Source organism: Cylas formicarius, unplaced genomic scaffold (assembly GCF_029955315.1).
Source record: "Cylas formicarius isolate icCylForm1 unplaced genomic scaffold, icCylForm1.1 PGA_scaffold_10__41_contigs__length_53128322, whole genome shotgun sequence".
Taxonomy (NCBI): Eukaryota; Metazoa; Arthropoda; class Insecta; order Coleoptera; family Brentidae; genus Cylas; species Cylas formicarius.
Window position 1 is genome coordinate 35,064,773 of NW_026844214.1, and position 19,564 is coordinate 35,084,336.

General features: G+C 31.4%; 3 protein-coding genes across 4 annotated transcripts; 1 reads left to right on the forward strand and 2 right to left on the reverse strand.

Moving 5' to 3' along the window:
- Nucleotides 1-675: 675 nt before the first annotated feature.
- LOC132707990 (RYamide neuropeptides-like) lies at nucleotides 676-13,620 on the reverse strand. The gene is made up of 5 exons (XM_060680048.1): nucleotides 13,497-13,620; nucleotides 3,140-3,239; nucleotides 1,759-1,867; nucleotides 1,486-1,611; nucleotides 676-903 (listed from the first exon to the last, which is right to left on the reverse strand). Exons 2-5 carry the CDS (start codon nucleotides 3,237-3,239, stop codon nucleotides 873-875), a joined length of 366 nt encoding a protein of 121 aa, XP_060536031.1. The 5' UTR covers nucleotides 13,497-13,620; the 3' UTR covers nucleotides 676-872.
- Nucleotides 13,621-16,731: 3,111 nt separating this feature from the next.
- LOC132697997 (cyclin-dependent-like kinase 5) lies at nucleotides 16,732-18,290 on the forward strand. Of its 2 annotated transcripts, none has more exons than XM_060663815.1 (3): nucleotides 16,732-17,753; nucleotides 17,892-18,079; nucleotides 18,146-18,290. In XM_060663815.1, the coding sequence occupies exons 1-3, from the start codon at nucleotides 17,159-17,161 to the stop codon at nucleotides 18,281-18,283; spliced, it is 921 nt and encodes a 306-aa protein (XP_060519798.1). In that variant the 5' UTR covers nucleotides 16,732-17,158; the 3' UTR covers nucleotides 18,284-18,290. The 2 variants fall into 2 exon arrangements, with proteins under 2 accessions (XP_060519798.1, XP_060519803.1); XM_060663820.1 differs by having other exon boundaries at nucleotides 16,985-17,753; nucleotides 17,925-18,079.
- A 171-nt stretch (nucleotides 18,291-18,461) lies between these two features.
- On the reverse strand, nucleotides 18,462-19,384 carry LOC132698007 (dolichyl-diphosphooligosaccharide--protein glycosyltransferase subunit DAD1). Its single transcript, XM_060663832.1, has 2 exons — nucleotides 19,069-19,384; nucleotides 18,462-18,689 (listed from the first exon to the last, which is right to left on the reverse strand). Exons 1-2 carry the CDS (start codon nucleotides 19,274-19,276, stop codon nucleotides 18,559-18,561), a joined length of 339 nt encoding a protein of 112 aa, XP_060519815.1. The 5' UTR covers nucleotides 19,277-19,384; the 3' UTR covers nucleotides 18,462-18,558.
- Between the last annotated feature and the right edge of the window lie 180 nt (nucleotides 19,385-19,564).

The following is a 19,564-nucleotide window of genomic DNA, read 5'->3' on the forward strand; positions in this document are numbered from 1 at the left end:
TAAAATAAAAATATTTACATATGCAAATAGAATAAATTAAATTTTTTGTTGTTTCACCAGGATGACATTTAGTAATAATATCGATTTTAATTAATTTTATATATATGTAAAGAACAGTCTTTTAATAAACCAAAATTTGCGGTTTTGGCATAAAACGTTTTTACCTATAGTGGAATTTCCAAATTTTATAACAAAATAAAATAAACATAACGAATTTACCTTCTACACAGGGTGATTTACTTTAAGTGTCGTATTAACAGTTTTATATAGTGCAATAACAAGCTAAACTTATACGAGGTGTCCAAAAAGTATGGGAATGGTGGAATATCTCGAGAATTACATATGCGATCAAATATTGAATAAGAAAACTGTCCAAAAATGACCTCTTGCCCCAACCCACGGTGATGGTGGCGGAGAGAAAGCCCCATTTTTTATTACAAATCGGATTCTGTGCCACAAAAGGTTTTGACCGTAGTTTTCTTTCATATTCTCAGTAGATGGCGCTGTAATGCCAATGAACCCGAACCACTAGTTACATAGAATCATTATTTATGCTTTTTTTAATAAACAAACGGGGCAAAAAAATACTTTGAAACGAGATCGAACATTTTTGCAAACCAGGTTTCCAAAAAAATTACACCAAAGAAGAAATTTGCTTTGACATTTTATTGCTGATTTTGCACGCAAAAATACCAGGCGCACAAAGAAAACAAAAATGTTTAATAATTTAACATACAGTAAAACAAACAGCTTTATTTTACATAGTCTATACAGAAACAATGCAAACTTAAATGAATTTGACACCCAGCCAGAGTAAATTACATGAATGCAATCGTTTATTGGATTTTTCAGATCGTCCGGTGCTCTGCAGCTTATATTACGTTGGAGTAGGTATCGTACGGTCTATAAAATAAAGCATTAATTTATTTAATAAGTAAATAAGAAAAAAATTGAAGAAAATATTAGTTTTGATAATATCTCGAAAATAAAACAAAACAAAAAATAAAACTCATGTACTCCACTGGATTCTACGTAAAAAAGTAAAATTTAAAGTTTTTTATCTCCATAAACTTTAATAATATCATGTGGCCGATTATTTTCAGAAAAAATGTTTAATAATTAATTCTATCCCCTTTAACGGAATTTTTTTGGAAGAGGATCTTACTGATTAATTAACTCAAGGACAACGCAACGAAGAGCGATTTAATAATGATTCTTCTAAAGTTTTACAGGTTTACTAGATTTGTATCTTCAAAAATTTTTAGTGTAGCGAAATGAACACTTTTAAATTAATTATTTTAATCAAGACCGGTGCATCCTACAAGAGAAACATAAGCATCTGCATCTGCATACAATGCATTTACCGAATTTCTGAATAGGTATAACAATTTCTGAATAGGTATTCTTTTACCTACCTATACAACAAGATGAACATCTTTTTGAATAGAAAAGATGTAGGTCGTGCATTGTTCTAATGAAACTTACCCCGAAGTACATCTGTAAAGGTTTGACACCCCGAGGTAAGTACACGACCTATTTACCCTGCAAATGGTCGGGGGAGAGAACAATTTCCCATTTGGAAGTTTGAGCTTGGTAGATCTTTTTCCATATCTGCAAAAATAAGGGACTATTGTTTACCTGCATCGCAACTCTGGAAGGTTGGTGGCCAGAAACAACATTTCGAATCAACAAATATTATCCTCTTCATAAACTGGCTTAACTGACTATTTATTACCGAATATTTCAAAATGTGCTTACCTTGGACCTCCTAAATAAAAGGAGTCGGCCCGCGGATGTACATTTACGATGTTGACTTCCTTGTTGCTGGATCTTCCGTAACGAAACATGGTTTTAAATTTTGGAGATTCTGGAAAGTAGTCTGTGTCAATTATTAGCAATAACAATTTACATAAAACAACGAACAAATAATTGTTAGTGGTAAAAGAGTAAAATATGTATTTATGTATGTATCACAGGCCATTCAACCGGCAGACGCAGCTACCTAATTATAGAATGACACAATATAGGCTTATTCTATTGAACAAAATCGGAAAGTAAGCAATACATATATCTCGACAATGAAAAAAAGATTTAGAATTAAATAAATTATAACTACGAGTTAAAGAAGTTTATATACGTTTATTTTAAATAAATTTAAGTTTAAATTAAATATATCTATATCTATACCGATTTGAAAAACACGATAAAATTTTAGTTTTTTTCCTGCGACTAAAAGTGCCGTCTCTGGTATCTGAATTTTAAGTTGTTGAAAAGTTTTTTTGTATCTTAGATCTTATCCTATTATTATACACAATTATTACTGACTGGTGGTTGTTGAACCAATTGGTAGTTATCAAAATGAAGCCCAAATTCCTCAAACATATTTTGACAATAGTTCCGACATGAGCCTCAAACTAATTTAGAGTCAAGAATTCTCAAGTTTTTCACTTGGTTAACTCTTCTCAGCTGTTTATTATCAAGCATGACTGCATCAACGTAATTCGTTCGTTAATAGTATGTAGCCCAGTTATACATGTAACGCCCACATCTTTTCAAAATTTGTAAAACCGGAGAAAATGTGGTTTACCATTTGAATAAATTCATGAGCCGCTACGAAACTAGATTTAAAACTAATTTTTAGATTTACATACCAAATAATATACATTTTCGTGAAATAGTGTAATATACATATTCAATTTTACAAACCATGCATTTACTTCATCACTAGTAAGTAAACTAATAAGTCCTCGAGAAAATATGCGTAATTTAATTCTAGAACTCGATTAAGCAAGTCTTCCAAAAACCGCTTTTACCATCAGGGTAGCGCAACTATGCATTAACACAGTGCACAAATTTAAAATTTTTACCTGTATAACGGAATCTAGAGGGTTCGTACAGAGACAAGCATATTGTAATGGTAATATGAACCACAACATTCTTCAATATTCAAAAATGTTTTATAACAACGTGATATTGAAATTTAGTCATTTATAATCATAATTATTATAAATGATACTAAATGATTATAATTAAAGTAATACATAAAAACTCGTGGTATAAGTACTTATAGCTGCTATAATGCATGAAATATCATTTTATTCGGTTAGCAACAATCAAATCGTGGTTATTATTAACTTACCCTGCATTCGTTTGCTGGAAGTATACTCCTTTGTGGCTGCCCAGCAATGAAAATTGGACGTAAAGTAGACTAGAAGTAACAATATCCGCCAGCAAAGCATCTTAAAAAAAACAATGAACCTTTTCATATTGAAGAAGCACATTGAATGTAATTTTGAGGTACAGGTATAAAATTCACGTAGATTTCAATATCAATGCCATTAGTTTATTCATTGGATTTTTGCTAAAAGCTTTTGATAATTATTAGAACCAATAGCTCCAAACCTAACCAAAACAAACCAGCAAAAAACTTGCAACTTTGATGTCAAATAGCTCATGTTTGCTTAAGTTGGTGGATGCAAACTCACTTATGAAAACCAATACACTAATTAGCAATATAAAGCATAAATACGACTTTTAGACCTAGACCCCAACAATATACAGTGTGTCCAATATAAGGAGGGTATTGCATGGGAATATCAGAAATAATAGGAGATTCAGGATCGGTTAAATTAGGAGAGGTTTAAAGATATTTATGAGAATCTTAAATCTGCCCCCAGCATGAATCGTTGCTGAGAAATTCGACAAAATATAAAAAATTGGATTTTCTATTTTTGTCTGTAAAGCCTAAAATCAATTTGAATTTGGGTTTATTATTTTATTAGAGTACTTTTTAAGAATAACATATCCTATTATTATTAAGTTATGAGCGAGGGTCCCATCTTGGTGAATCCAAATATAATTGACCTGTGCTAGCAGTAAGTTAGTATCAAACGATTCCTACAAATCATGTCGAAGAAAATTTCGATACCCGGAATTAGTGATCCGTGGAAAAAATGATCCAATTATCCTCGCACCCAAAATTCACGCCCACATATTTTAAACCAAAACTAATAGTATGCATTTCGTCGGTGGAAGATTCCCTTGATGGTTGCACAAAATATGACACTTTAATTTAAAATACAGCCACGTACATAATTAACTGAAGTTAAACCGTCAATAAAGGACTTTTATTTTTTCCAAGCGTACTATGTTTATTGCAATAATTGGACTGTCAAAACTTTAAATTTTTGGAATGTCTGTTGAGAACGATCATGGCCTACTACTAGATACATTATTTGAAAATATTTTTTATGCTCTTTCTAATAATGAAAATATTCAATATGGCGCCCCTAAGTATCTCGAAAACGAATGAAAAAATTGTATTAACCTCTTCTTTAAAAAGTGTCCTGACAATGTACTAATCCCAAGATCATGTTTGGCGTATTTTGCAGACCAAAATAGAAAATCCAACTTTTATATTTCCTCGAATTTCTTAGAAACGATTCGCGCTGGAATCATTTTGCGGGAACATTAAAGTTTCTCATAAAATTCTTTAAAACTTTCCTAGTTTTACGATATCTCATGCCATACCATCCTTATTATATATACATATGCATTGTCAATAATAATGATTATTTCTATATGCATTTAAAACAATTATTACTTATACACATTTAACATGATTTTACCTGTAAAAAATATTTTTCTTTTTACGTAAACCTATTTTTTTTTTTTCGAAACAAGAACCCGTTCTTTGTGCACGAAATCTATACACCAATTCCCATACGTATATAAAGGCTTTTGAAGTTGCAGGACGATATAAATTTGCATAACGATACATTTATATGTGCATTTTTTCTGGGGTTGCTACGTTTCGTTGACTATGGACTGGACTTTCTAATAAAATAACAAAGAAAATTTTATGCATTAAATATAAAGACCAATGATTTTATTAATTTATTTCCATTCTTTGATTTCTGTACATAATAATATGTTATACATTTTATGCTGCGATTCTGTAAGCCCGGTTTCAAAGTATGTTTGTACTATAGTCAAAAAAATTGAGTTAATTTCATTTGCAGCAAAATCGCACGATAAGCATCCAACGTTAACACCAAAACAACGAATTTACCATTCCATAATAAGATCACTGCTATCACTACTAGGGTGTATATGGTAGGGTGTATAGTCGGTCATAAAACCAAGATAGATGGTGTCTAAATATTTTATCTGCTTCCATTTGCCTGCCAGCCTGCTATGCATATTACACATAGGAAGAATTAACGAATAAATTGACAGAATGAATTAACGCTAGTACAGTCAATAAATTGAAATCCGTTTTTAATCGTCTTCAGTTTTTAATTTAATTTCTATTCCAGCTTGATCCGCATTTTATATCGGTAAATTCGCACCCACATAGTTATTCAGGTGGTCCGTAATTAAACCCTTTCCCGACTTGACAAAACGTTTGCTTAGTGTGTTATTTTAACCCACAGTTAAACGATACTCGGCGTTATTAAGGGAATCCTCCTCGCCTGTTTTCTCTTCTATGTTTTCTTTTCAATGTTAGTTGAATAATTTTCACATTTAATAAGTCGGATTTATTGATGATGCTCACATCTAAATAAATCGAGGATTTGTGAAATGAAGTTGCTATTGGAAGTTTAGATTTCTTTAACATAAAATTAACTGTCTTAATGTATTGTACTAATTTTTATTTAAGCTTATCAGAAACTTCGAAAAAAGTATATAAAAAGGATTAAGTAACAATAGGGACATACGGTTCAACGATTTTTAGATTTCTTATATCCCTTGAATGTTTTTGTCCTTATTTTAGGTTTAATGTCAAGATTAGTAAATTTTATGGTAAAATAAATTCGCTCTCCAATATAGAGAGTATTCGATAAAATGATCCTGAGCACCTAAACAACCCGCTAGAAACTGATTTTAACTGGGGCAGCTTTTAAAGTAATTGATATAATTTAATAAAATATTATTAATATTGTTAGTTTTCTAGGGGTGGGCTTAATTGTCCACCTAATCGGATAATTTTCTGACACAGTAAATATTTTAATCTTGGTAGCAAAAGACTTCAATTCAAAGTCATACTTATTTAATATCGATAAAATGACTACACTTTATGAGAAAAGAAAAACATATAAAGAATTAATCTTTATTTTTAAATTGTTATTAGAAAGTTTTAAATATATTTTTTAAATTTGTACAAGAAAACAATGTTTTAATAAATATTAAATAAATTTAATGAACCATTTCATTCTTGATAGCTTAAGTTGGTTAATTATTTTCAAGTAAAAACAATTTTCAGCGGCATCCTTTACATTTTTATGTAGATCCCACAGACTTTGTACATTCTCCAGTGCGCCCGGTATAAAGATGCAAATTATCAAATGGCAATTTTTTTTCTACTGCCGTCTGTAATATATCTAATTACCCACCGATCTAACGTGCGGGAAGCGTCACTTTACCACGTCAGTTTCGTTTCCCACGAATCCGAGCCATTTCGGACATTTCCGGGATTTTACCGCACGGATTTGGGAGCGATCGGACGTTTTCGGAGATATTTCTCAAGCTTTGAATTTTTCTTTGTTTTGCAAAAATGTACCCAAAAACTAACGGTCGTAGAAAAAGTATTGCATACAACACGTTCGGTAAACTTTTTAACACGCTCGTTTATTAAAAATGCCATTTACCGCACTTGTTGCATAATATACTATATTGTATTGTATTTTGAAATCTGACAATTGTGTTACCAGATTATTCATTTTGATATAGTCAAAGTTGAAACGCATATTCTTTTAAATTAATACTCATGTTAAAGTAGTTTCAAAGACATGATCGCAATGCCGGTTAAGCGGACAACCTGAAAATAAAAATGAAGGAAAAACCTTTAATTTGCTAAAAGCTTTATTTCCATTATCTATAGCAGGTGTTTAACGCAGCCATACATCAGTTTTGTATTATCGAAAATCGCAAAAGTAATAAAGTAATAGGCCCAAAATTTCAATAGCTATCACTTAAAAACCTTGAATATACAGTGGTGGTAAAAAGCATGGAAAGTTGTTTAAGTTTCCTGGAAAAAAATAATTACATTGTTTTGACTAAAGTTATTTAGTTATTTTAGCTAAGTATTTCAATCGAAAAAGACAAAACTCCATTTTACTACATAGTGAAAGTGTATCAAAGAAAAGAAGAAATTATCAATTGGCTGCGCAGTAAGCGTATTAATTAGCCAAAAAATGGTTTAAAATGTGAGTTGTTAAAAATTGTCAAAAATTACAAAACAAACTTGGTCAAGTTTTAAGATTGTTTCCTAAGTGTTGTATATTTAATACCATAGAAGTGGTGTGGGCTTAGTGCAAAATATTTTTTAATAAAAACATTGTAATGATGATACTGTAGTAGTATTTGTTTGGAAGGCCCTCTCTCCAGACTGTTACCAAAGAAAGTTGGATCAGTTGTATACAGAAAATATTATAAAAGAATACTGGGAAAAAGGAATACACTTGATATTGATATCGATATTGATTGTTTTGACTAAAGTTATTTAGTTATTTTACTACAAAAATTAACGAAATATTTTCAATGTTTTAAGTAAAATACAAAATAAGAAAGATATTAAAAATAGCTTTACGCAACTGGCATTCAAAGTGAACTAATAAGAAACCTGAATAAATTAACATAGTAATTATTGAATCTTTTAATTGAGTGCAAAATTTGAATTCAGTGAATTTGTTCAAAATAGTTTTTAAAAAATATTTTCCTTAGCTATCGACTTGTGGTTCTTTATGTCTCTTTTTATTTATTAGGTTAGCATTGTTTGTAAGTATACGTTTTCTATATTAAATTTATTGAATTTATTTACCGACGAAACGTCCGCAAGTTCGACTCAGCAAAAACCGACGCAGGAGGAATACAAAAGTTTTGCAAAAAGTATTTTGAATAATATTTTTAATAATTCTAAGTCAACTTTTATCTTACTAGACAGTGGTTTGATAGTCACTGAAAATTTTATTTGGGATTCTTTCGTGACAAATAAAAACCTATAACACTGTGGCTGTTCTCTTATGAGCTATTAAATTAGTTATTAGAATCTGGAAATCTCATATATAAGTATATATAGCCCATAATGCACTAATCATGCGTGCATAAAGTTTCACTTTAAGACGTCAACCTCATTAGAAACTGTCGCGAGCTACTTCGGACTTTCAGGTTAATTGGCCACAGGTTTCAGACCTGGGATGTTTTCGGTAGATTTGGTAAATGAACGTTTGTCAATTCTGATGGTGTGAATGAATTTGTGCTGTTTTGCAAAAATACAATCAAAAATTAATGATCGGACAAAAAATATAGTATGCAACCTGTTGAGAAACTACTTCAGCCATACCTTTACTAAACACTTGCTCCGCTTGTGTCAAAACAAACTCGTGACTGAAATGGGTTTATCAAACTTTTTGCATAATATACTATTAATTAGTTCAGTAATGATAATGCTATTGCTGTATTATATTTTTCAGTTGCTTTTTTAAAGTTTTAATATTTTAATGTTTTGCAGTTTTGTTGTTACTTTTATTTTCGAATCAATTTTTTAGTAATTAAGTCGGTCAAACTAAGTAAAGTGAATTCGGTGGTAAACAAATCATTATTATAATAAAAAGCTCAGCAATTTTGTATTTCAATATTATGTCCAGGGCAACCCCACTGACATCGGCCTGTTTACTTGTTTTTGGAATTGTAGAAATTCCCCAAACTTTGACTCTAATATATTAATATAAAATTTTTCGTCGTTCGCTATACCGGCCGTAAGGATGGATTTGAATTTAAAAATAACTGACGTCTCAAAACAGATTACGATCCGAGAACCTCTTAGCTCCGCTTACTCTGATATTTAGATAAAACGGTAGTTGACTTCCAAACATTCTGCACGTACGATAATATCAGCAAATAATATTATTGCCTCTACAGAATCAAAGACAGGCAGAAACAATGGAAAAGTTGGTGCATTTCCAGGTGGGCTAAATTTAAATGTGAAAAATGTATTCTTAGCGCGGGTACAAAGAAGGAAACAATGGCAATGACCAACATTTTTTAAATGTGAAAGAAAAACTTAGATAAATAAAAATATCTAATGCTATAGAGACATGGATACTGAAGATACTGAAATACAGTATGACAGCGATGTTCCCTTCATTTAATTCTGGTCGATCTATATTTAGAGCATTTACAATACAGCAAAGCTGTTACGACACACGACTTTAGTGATATGCTGATGACACTGTTATTAAGAAAGTTTAACAGTGTGTATACTTACATTTGGGTTGGTATCGGACAAAAGATGAAGGAAGAAACTTGTGGCTATAAAGCGTTAGAAAATGGTAGCATAACAAAACAGGAAAACTATTCCGTGCCGGTGTTGGCCAACTTCGAAGAAGAAGGTACTGATACAAAAAACAAAATCACAAAGTGAATTAAAGCTTTATTTATATCGCTTTATTTTTTTATTTATTCTGTTAAATTTCGATTTGTACGATGCCCCACAATCGCATAAAGCTCTTTTCAACACAACTCAATTATACAGAGATTAAAATGTTTATTGGACATCTGCCGTTCTACAAACACAACGACAATTAATAAAGTTTTTCATATACGTTTTACAGTTGAAACCATTTTTCAACATTGGAAATATTAACGCCGCTCGTTTATTTAAAAATTAATCTGGCACGAAATAATTCAAGGATAAATATTATTGCCTCAAGGATGCAATGCAAGATTTAGCAGATAAGTTAATTTATCGGATAAATATTATTTCTCCACGGATACAACTAAAAGATTTAGTCCTATCCGATTGCTGTTTTTCCAACAAAGTATGACTTATTATGGGTACTCTAAATACTGTAACTGTAACCCTAGACATACTGTACACTACCGTTAATTCATTTGGGAATTCCCAGAAAAATAGCTGTGGACACGGACTATAAACACATCCAAATCATATTCCTAATTTAATTATACTATGGCTTTTTTTGCAAAAAAACAGCTCTAACTTGAAATTAAATCTATTTTCACACCGAAAAGTGTCCTTTTTGCGAAAATACCTATGGTCTTATTTACAAATTCTTTTCAAATGAAATTGTGAACTGCCAATTTAAAACAATTTTTTGATGTTCTGAATATTTTCAAGAGAAATTTCAACTTTGCCTTTGTATGTTTAAGCCCTATTATCCTGGCCGTGATATTTAAGCCCCTAGCTTCCCATACGTATCTAAATAAACTATATCTCTTTGTTATTTTATCGCCTCTGAAATTGATATCCGTTTCAAAAAGAAGTGTTTTTTTACAAAAAGGCGTTCGAGTCGACAAACATAAAATTGTAAATAACTGTTATTCGTTTTGTTTATTAAAGTTCTACTTCGTATTTATTTTAGTTTTTTGGATTAAGTTGGACAGGCGGTTTTGTTGAGCTAGATTTCTCGTATTTAATTTTAAACACAAGACAAAGCAAATCTTTTTAACAATGGATTCAAAACCGGAGTCTACCCGTGCAAGATTGAAAATACAAGAATACATATAAGAAATTAAAATCTGGAAAATGTGGTAATATTTATTACAAGTAGATACTCGTAATAATGGAACGCAAAGTTGAGGGTAGAAGATCAGACACTATGCAACGACAGACGTTTCATCACCCTTTATTTTCTAAAATTTTATTAAATTAAAAATGTTGTCTAACGCAAAAACTACTGGATCGCATAAATATGAATGGAACAGAACTGAACTTTATTTTACTGTGTTTGTATAACGTAAATTTGCAATTGTCGCAGGTCCAAAGCAGAAAGAGACTCGCACCTATAATTCGGAACTTAAATATTCTTCTGCACAGTAGTAACACTGGTCCAGATGATACAAATTATTTTCTTTGAGTTTTCAAGATTCAGCCTCTTAATTTGGTCCGAGAGACAATTAAAAATCTTAATTCTTTTTATACTTAGATAAATTAAATTTACGGTCACACAAAGTAAGTGGTTCAAATGCCACCCACAGATCTGTGGGGCAATAATGAACACAACAAAAGTCGATTCCCGCGAAAAGTACTAATGACTCTAATTCTTAACTCCAAAGAAGTACAATGCTAACGAACTAACGAACGAACAAACAAACGCAGCTAAAAAAATAATTCATAATTCAGTTTCACTTATAAATTCACTTTAAAGTATTAAATTGCTACTAAGTAGTTTTACCTTTAATGGTTTAAAACCGTAATAAGATCAGACGTTACTATAATATATCGGTCACAACATTGACGTAATGTAGTTTCATTTTAGAAAGATTTATGACCCTCTTTCGCCCTAAAATCTTGTACGTACTTGCCCTTTATTTGGAAATTTTCTTTTGTGATAAGAAAAATTGGATCTTGGCTACTTATTCACTACATTGTGGACTCGGAATAAAGGAAGGAAGAATTAACTAGAAATTTAACAAAAAATATCTTTGACAATCCATTTTTATATCCACCGTAGCCAACATCGATTCGCTCAAAATTCGCTATTTTTCTAAACGTGGGTATATTTTAAAACCTTATACTATGTCGGCTTACTATAAAAATATTAAATTAAAAATGTTACGTCTGGTAGTGAAAAATGTTGCTCTTTCAATTTATTCGCGAGTTTATCATAACTGTGAAAGAATTACTGTTGGTGATAAAATCGAGGTTTGCTTAGAAAAAAAATGAGTTCACTTACAGCAGACCCCCTCGACATTTTTTGTGGGAACTAAAATATAATTTAAAGAAAACATTACAAAACTATCGACAATTCGGGAATTTTATGTACATGTTGTACGTTTTTCTTGTTCCGTCGAACACTACATCAATCCTATATCTACTGCTGGAGTAGGGGCCTGCAAGGCTCGCTACAAAGTTTCACGAAAAATATTCAGTTTGCACCAGTTGTGCCGAACAAAAAGTTAAAGAGGAGAAAAAAGTAACTTGCCTGTTCCCTAAGAAACGAGAACTCTAGCTGCATATATAAGGTGTACATACTCCAGTCAGAGCAATTGTGCAGCTCACTTCACGTATAGTATATATTGCTATCATTTTTAGAAACTGATAAACAAAATTGCTGTGTCAATTTACGACATCCAGTACTGAACTAGATAAAAATGTCATGCTATGATGCAACTGCACAACTGCCCTCACTGGACTGGAAATATAAATCAAAAAATTGCTTTCAGATAATTGTTTAAAATGTTGGTTAATCTGTTTGAGGAATAGAATATATATTTTCACTAAACGAATTGCATTTATATTACTTTTTATGCAACACTGATATTTAATACTATACGAATAATAATAATTTATTAATTATATACAAGATATTTTATATGGATTCCTGAAAAAAAATTATTTCGCCCAAATCGTTTGTATTTATTGTAGTAGAAACTAACACAGACACTTAATATTTTAAAAAACTACCATTTTTCTTATAGAGATTCCATAATATACCAGATTAGTAAAAAGTACCGCAACGCTTAAATATTTCTAAAACTGCCAAAGCTGGAACAATAAAATTCAATACCTGGACTTTTGAGGATGCAGAATTCAAAAATGCTAGCAACATTATTTTCAGATTTACCGCTTTTACGTTACACGCCACAACTTTGTTATTTTAAATGGAATGCTCTATTTAATTTTTTTTTTGCAATTTTTGCGAAAGATAAAATTCAATACCGGGGGTTTTGTGAACATGCAAAACTCAAATATGCTAACAGTAGTGTTATTAACAAAATTAACAAAACATCTCAGAATTACCAGAATTATAAATATATATCATCGCAAAATCTGACAACATTACTGTTATCATTTCTAAATTCTTCAAGTCCAGTTTTGGCAGTTTTATATTTAAAATAAAAATATATTTTCGGAACCTCTGGGTTTTATAAGAAATCCTTATATTTACCAAATAGTGGTTTGGTTTTTAAAAGTTTATGGGTAAGTATAACATAGTATTTGTAAATAATAGTACTTTATTATTATTATTACTAATACAAGTTTATGGGTAAGTATAACATAGTATTTGTAAACAATAGTACTATTTTATTATTTTTATTTTTATGTAGGTACTTTACTTATACTCCTCCTCTCCTACGTCCTCCTCGAGGCTTTAAATTTTTTGATTAGATATTTGGAAGAAAACTATGAAAAATGAAAGTGTTTATAATTAACTAATAATTAATTGTTACATATAAGCAATTAATTAATCAATATTAAATTCAAATATCTTTTATATCTATAAACTCAATCCCCCAAAAAATTAACCAAAATTATTCTTATTTTAACCAAACTTCCGTGGAATAATGAAGCATTTCCATGACGAAAGAATTATTTTGTTTTGCCCTTGTTTGCCCAGCGTCACATTATATTTGTGAAACAATCTGTGTAGTTCCCTTTAGTGAATTTTGACATGAGAAATTTCGCTATTTAAATAAATTCTTAGAATATATAATACGTCCCATTACAAAAAGAAAGAAATTGTCATACTCACTTGTGCAGCCCAATCAAAACTGAAGGAACCTTTGTTTATTCTTTTGGTAGTTCGATTCGCAATTCCTCCAGAGCTACTGCAACGAGCACCCCTACAATTTAACCGAAGAATACGTGAAGAGCATCGCGACGGTGAGTGACACATTTTATAGCAACCCTGCAGCGGCGCACCACGTGCGCCTAAGCCCCACCACATACGATAAAAGAGCGCATTGCTATTGGTTGTATTAACATAAAAGTTAACGCATTATTATAAGTACGCAGACAAATAAGATTAGAATCTGACACATTCGTTTAATACAGTTTTGCTATTTCAAATATCTTAACTGTAGAATCCTGAGCTTCAAATATTCACTGATTAACTGATTGAGTGTGGATTATATAAAAATTAAATATTGTTTTTGTCGAGTACTTTAAAACTATTTGATGTGTCCTTGTCGTACTTGGCGGGAAGTGTGAGTACAGTACACCATAATTAATTATGCCAAATAAACGTTTCTCGCTACTCCAAGAGGCAAACGACATGGGTGAATAGCTGGTAAACCCTCCCCAAATTGTACGCCATTGTCGGAATTGCAATTTTAGCACAATTTTTTTATTCTGCAAATTTTTCATGTAAATAGCATTCTCTCTCATTGTAATATATCATGATATAATATAAAATCAACATTTTTCGACAGATTTTAAAGTAAAACATATGATTTTTAAGAAAGAAGCTGAAGGTGTGTTTTTTGAAGTGGAACACTCTGCATATACCATGTGTCCCGAGTAAGGGCAACGAAGTACGGGGAATTCTGACTGAGATCCTGTAGACATTTCGCCACTTGACATTTTCAATGCTCGCGCTCCGAAAACACTTCGAACAGTGTGTGTGAAAGGCACCAATTTTTATGTTGTGACATGCTTAGCTGTTTTTAAATATTTAATATTATCACTTATTTTTTGTTGGAGACTAATTAATTTTATTTATTAAAACATCTTGTTTTACAGAAATAACTTATTTATAATTATTAAGGTTGCCATAAAAATAAATTTTGTTTTTATCTGACTAAAAGTTCACATCTTTCATATTTCTTTCATATTTTTATTTGATGCTTGTTAAAGTCTCTTGATTGCCTACCAGCAATATGGGCGGCCTGTTCTCAGATTTGATCCGGCATTTTGAAAAACTCAATTAAGACGAAAATTATGTCCGGTGGAAAGAAAGGAAAAGTAAATGCAGAAGGTCGAGTTTCAAGAAAAATAGATTGAAGAATTCTTTTTTATCTTGCTGTGTAATGAAATCATTTAAGTGATGAAAGAATGTAGCATAAAGACAGGACAAATAAGAAAAGACAAAATCCAGATACTGACCGCAAATTTGGAAAAACAGCAGCAAATGTTTCATAAACAAAGCACACAACACAACATGAGTATGTTGTGATACTTAGTTCAAAATTGACAGTAATTAAAACCGTTTGCCGAAGGAGAATTTATCAAGGTGTCTATGTTAGAAGTTTTCAGTATTTTGCGTCCTGAAAAGACAAATGAATTTGGAAAAATTAGTTTGTCAAGACGAACTGTTGGGCGACGTATAAAAATGATGGCAATTGATACAATAACAATATTGATTGACAGTGTAGTTTGTTTTTAATCATTTTCCATAGCATTAGACGGGAGCACTTATGCTCAATATTCAGATATTCAGATTCAAATTTCAGAAACATGAAAGACTGTTTCCATTTATTTGTTACTCCAACAAAAAGTAATGCACAAAATGCGCCAATACACTTGCCAATGGAGTTGATCGAGATTCAAGAAAACTCACTACATCGAATAAAACCATTTTCTGCAGGTTAGAAGATTCGCAAGAAGCTTGATTTCTGCGTTTGACAGTACTAATTGATGCGGACTGTTCTTGTTGCATAATATACTATTTAAGCAAATCGCTATACCACAACTTCAACATGAATAAATTCGGTAACTATTTTTAAATATTTGATTGTTCTAACCCCATCATGGTGCTGCTCTTTGAGTTTTCCGGATGAAAAGGAAACAATTATTAGCAAATCACATTGTAGACCGTTTTACGGTCTGATTTTACCATATGGCAAAATCATGTTTGGTTACGGTTGACATCTGATCAGTTGCCGATAAAAGGTTTCATGAAAAATCCTTATCACAAACTGGAAGCAAATATGAACCATACCGATTGAAAGCCATAAAGAGATTGTTTTGTATTTTGTTGAATTTGAGATTTAGAAAAATTATCCAGTTTTTTGCCAAACAATAGTTACTAAATTTGAAATTATATGGATAATGTATCATATTGACAGCTCGACCTTTTCAAAGCTAAGGACCCAGACATTGTCACATACACCGTGATAATATAAGTAATCAATTGTGATCCCCGCGGATAATCAATTCTAAATATTGAAAATTGTAAATGAAAAAATAATATTTAATATCAACATTCGTAAGCGAACCAGAGTATTTGAAAGCGCAGCATGTCATCCTTTCGAAACATCTACCAAACAGGGTCTCCAAAAATTGTGCATCTAAAAAAAAACATTAATGATAAAAATTCGTTTTAAGTACCCTTGAAGAAACCCTAACAATAATAAACGATTGGTTAAAAAAAACTATAATTCAATCTAACCTAAATTACCCCGAATAATTGCCCAAGAAAAAAATGATTTTTTTCAAAATTGTAATACTGGATTTTATACAGCACTAACATTAAACATCTCCATTGCTCTAGTTTTTAATTTTGGGATTATGAATTTTCAGACTCATTATAACATATACGTGATACGAATAATTATGCCACAAGTTAAGCAGAGCGAAGCGAGAAAAGAGTGATTGAAGAAATTTATCAGTGTATTGCATACTCTTTTTTTACGGATATTTGTTTTTGGGTACAAAACTACACGATTACAGTCCCTCGAGTAGAAAAATACATTTTTGATTAAAGTGTACCCATTTAATTGTGGCAGTGGCGCCGAGAAATTAAATAATATATTGGTAATGCGAGTTTTACAAGAGAAGAAAGGAAGATGACGGCCAACTGTCGGTTGACCTGTTGAATTCAAATGTGCCAAGAGAGAATATGAAAATATTAAGTGTGGTATGCTGTATTAATTAAGTGTAATAAGTTAACAATACTGTCTATGCCGATAGTACAGGAATTTATGAAGCAACTATAACAAAAATTTTGGGAAGGTTCATTCAACATGCACATGCGCGAGATTCAAAATGTCGCTGAGAACTAAAAACTTTGCTGCATTCAACAACCAACTTGGCCTCCGACAGAATCTTCAATAGAGTTGAATAAGCGAAATATGCCAAGATCTCGTTAAATGTTCTCGAAAAACGAGTTAAATATGTAGAACTCCCTGTTTAAAAAGAAAATGGCACAAATTGCAGGTTGGTGAAATTCCATATCAATACTGCCAGCGGAGCATTAGTTTTTACCGTAGTAGATCCACTGTATTATCTAATAGCTATTTGTCAATTTGTCAGGAATTTTTACCTAACCAGAACAAAATTTCAATGTTTGTTCTCAGTTTTCCGTGGTGTATGGCATGGTGTATTGTTTGGAGATCGATGGATATATTAAGTAGGAGGATATTTCAAATATTAAATTGATAGTTTAAAATATATTAAGTAAAATTGTTAAGGGTTATGCAGAAATATGAAAAATTGGAAAAAATCGGAGAAGGTACCTATGGAACAGTCTTTAAAGCGAAGAATAGAGAAAATCATGAAATTGTAGCCTTAAAAAGAGTGAGGTTAGATGACGACGATGAAGGGGTTCCTTCTTCAGCTTTACGCGAAATATGTCTCCTTAAAGAATTAAAACATAAAAATATCGTGCGTTTATACGACGTTTTGCATAGTGATAAAAAACTAACTTTAGTATTTGAACATTGTGATCAAGACTTAAAAAAGTATTTTGATAGTTTGAATGGGGATATTGATACAGAAATTGTTAAATCCTTTATGTACCAACTACTACGAGGTTTAGCGTTTTGCCATAGTCATAATGTTTTGCACAGAGACTTGAAGCCACAAAATTTATTAATAAACAAAAATGGTGAACTTAAACTGGCAGACTTTGGATTGGCAAGGGCTTTTGGAATTCCTGTCAAATGTTATTCTGCAGAAGTTGTTACTCTTTGGTATCGTCCACCTGATGTACTCTTTGGTGCAAAGTTGTATACAACCTCTATTGATATGTGGTCAGCTGGTTGTATTTTTGCAGAGTTGACTAATGCTGGTAAGTTTCTCTACTTAAAATTATTGAAAATATAGATTTGGTTGCAACTGATTAATTTAACCAAAATCAAACTTTCATTTTTTTTATAGATTTTTTAAAATATGTACCTACCTCTTTTTAATATTTTTTTTTCTGCAGAAGTACTATTTTATCCTACCAGTTCTCTCTTAGGGCGGCCATTATTTCCTGGGTCTGATGTGGATGATCAAATAAGGAGAATATTCAAATTGCTAGGTACTCCAACTGAAGATACCTGGAGTGGAATAAGTCAACTTCCAGATTATAAACCATTTCCAGTGTATCAAGCTACTATGAGCTTATCTCAGGTTAGTTGTTAGTTAAGTAGATTTTTTTTATTTTAGATATATTGTGCAAATACACATTTTGTTCAGGTGGTGCCAAAACTGGGCAATAAAGGAAGAGATCTACTTCAAAAGTTATTAGTCTGCAATCCCCTAGGAAGACTATCTGCGGATGATGCCATGGCTCATTCTTATTTTAGTGATTTAAATCCAGCATTTAAAATATAAAATAGAATAATTCATACTTATTTAAAAACATTTCAATAATTGAAAAATCTTTTTGCACTTAAAGAACTATAATACACTCTAGAAACTTTTATTGAGGAAAATGAAGTTGCAGTTTCAGGTGTAAAAGCAGGTACAACTGATGTAAAACAAGATATTTTTGTTTATAGGTTATTTTAAAAATGTGTTATGGTTGTGGGTGATCAAGTTGAATAAAATAAATACTTGGATTCACCTATATTTTACATGTGTTTCCTTATGGTGTAACATTTTATTAATTAGCCTATAAAATTCATGACAACTAGATGAAGCACCACATGCGCAAAAATAAAATCGGCAAATCCTCTCTCAGGGCTGATACCGAAGAATTGATTCTTATTTTCTGGATTAACTTGGAGTCGCAAACAAACTAAAATCAAAAATATTTTATCATGGCACGGTGCTTCTGGATTCCTCCTGCATCAGTTGCTGATAAATTGAACTTGCTGAAATTTCGCCAATCATCCTGTTGGCTTCTTCAGTTAAGCTCTGAAGCAGTCAACAGGATGATTGGCAAAACGACAATTTAATTTTTCAACAAAGGAAGAATCCAGAAGATTTGTAAATAGTATAACTAGCAACTTAGTGACCATATTGACAAACAAATTATTCAGGATATCAGGATTATTGATAGAGTTTCACAATTTTGTGAATTCTAAATACCCAAAACAGTACAAAGTATTGCGTAGATTATAAAATAAGGAACAGTCACTTATTTTTGAGAATTTTTACCTGCAATTGATACTTACCAGCCAACACAAAACAACCGACCGTAGAAATAAATCCACTTAAGAAAGAATTGAATGGGAATGTACCCACCAACAGACAGTAAAAAAACTGTATAACTCCAGTTACTAAAATATAAAATAAATATGCATCTATTACTTTCAATTTTTTTGATGTTTTAGTGTTGTACTCATTGAAAAATTTTGTTGCAACAGCCGCTGCTTTCAACATTTTGTTAATAGAAACTGTATTTCGTCGTCAATTGACGAATTATTTAATTCCAAAAATTACACACGCCACCCTAATCAAACAAATTAAAAACCGAAACACGTGTCACTTCTTCACTGTCTTCCTAAATAAGTCAGGTAAATAACTAGGACCATTCGCCCATTACATAGTTATATAAAACTTATACTGCCTTAGACTAAATATCCAAATTATCAATTAGTTAATTAATTAAAATGCGAGTATATCTGGCCTGTGAAATAGGTTGTTGTGGGAAACAGGTTATAACAAATT

Bases quoted from the DNA above. Each gene is read 5' to 3' on its own strand.
- LOC132707990 (XM_060680048.1), bottom strand. From the start codon at position 3,239: ATGCTTTGCTGGCGGATATTGTTACTTCTAGTCTACTTTACGTCCAAT. The intron at 1,868-3,139 runs GTAAGTTAATAA...ACTACTTTCCAG, and splicing joins TTCCAGCAAACGAATGCAGG to AATCTCCAAAATTTAAAACC. The intron at 904-1,485 runs GTAAGTTTCATT...TTTATTTTATAG, and splicing joins CTTTACAGATGTACTTCGGG to ACCGTACGATACCTACTCCA.
- LOC132698007 (XM_060663832.1), bottom strand. From the start codon at position 19,276: ATGTTGAAAGCAGCGGCTGTTGCAACAAAATTTTTCAATGAGTACAAC. The intron at 18,690-19,068 runs GTAAGTATCAAT...TTTTGATTTTAG, and splicing joins CGGTTGTTTTGTGTTGGCTG to TTTGTTTGCGACTCCAAGTT.
- LOC132697997 (XM_060663815.1), top strand. From the start codon at position 17,159: ATGCAGAAATATGAAAAATTGGAAAAAATCGGAGAAGGTACCTATGGA. The intron at 17,754-17,891 runs GTAAGTTTCTCT...TTTTTTCTGCAG, and splicing joins TGCAGAGTTGACTAATGCTG to AAGTACTATTTTATCCTACC. The intron at 18,080-18,145 runs GTTAGTTGTTAG...CATTTTGTTCAG, and splicing joins CTACTATGAGCTTATCTCAG to GTGGTGCCAAAACTGGGCAA.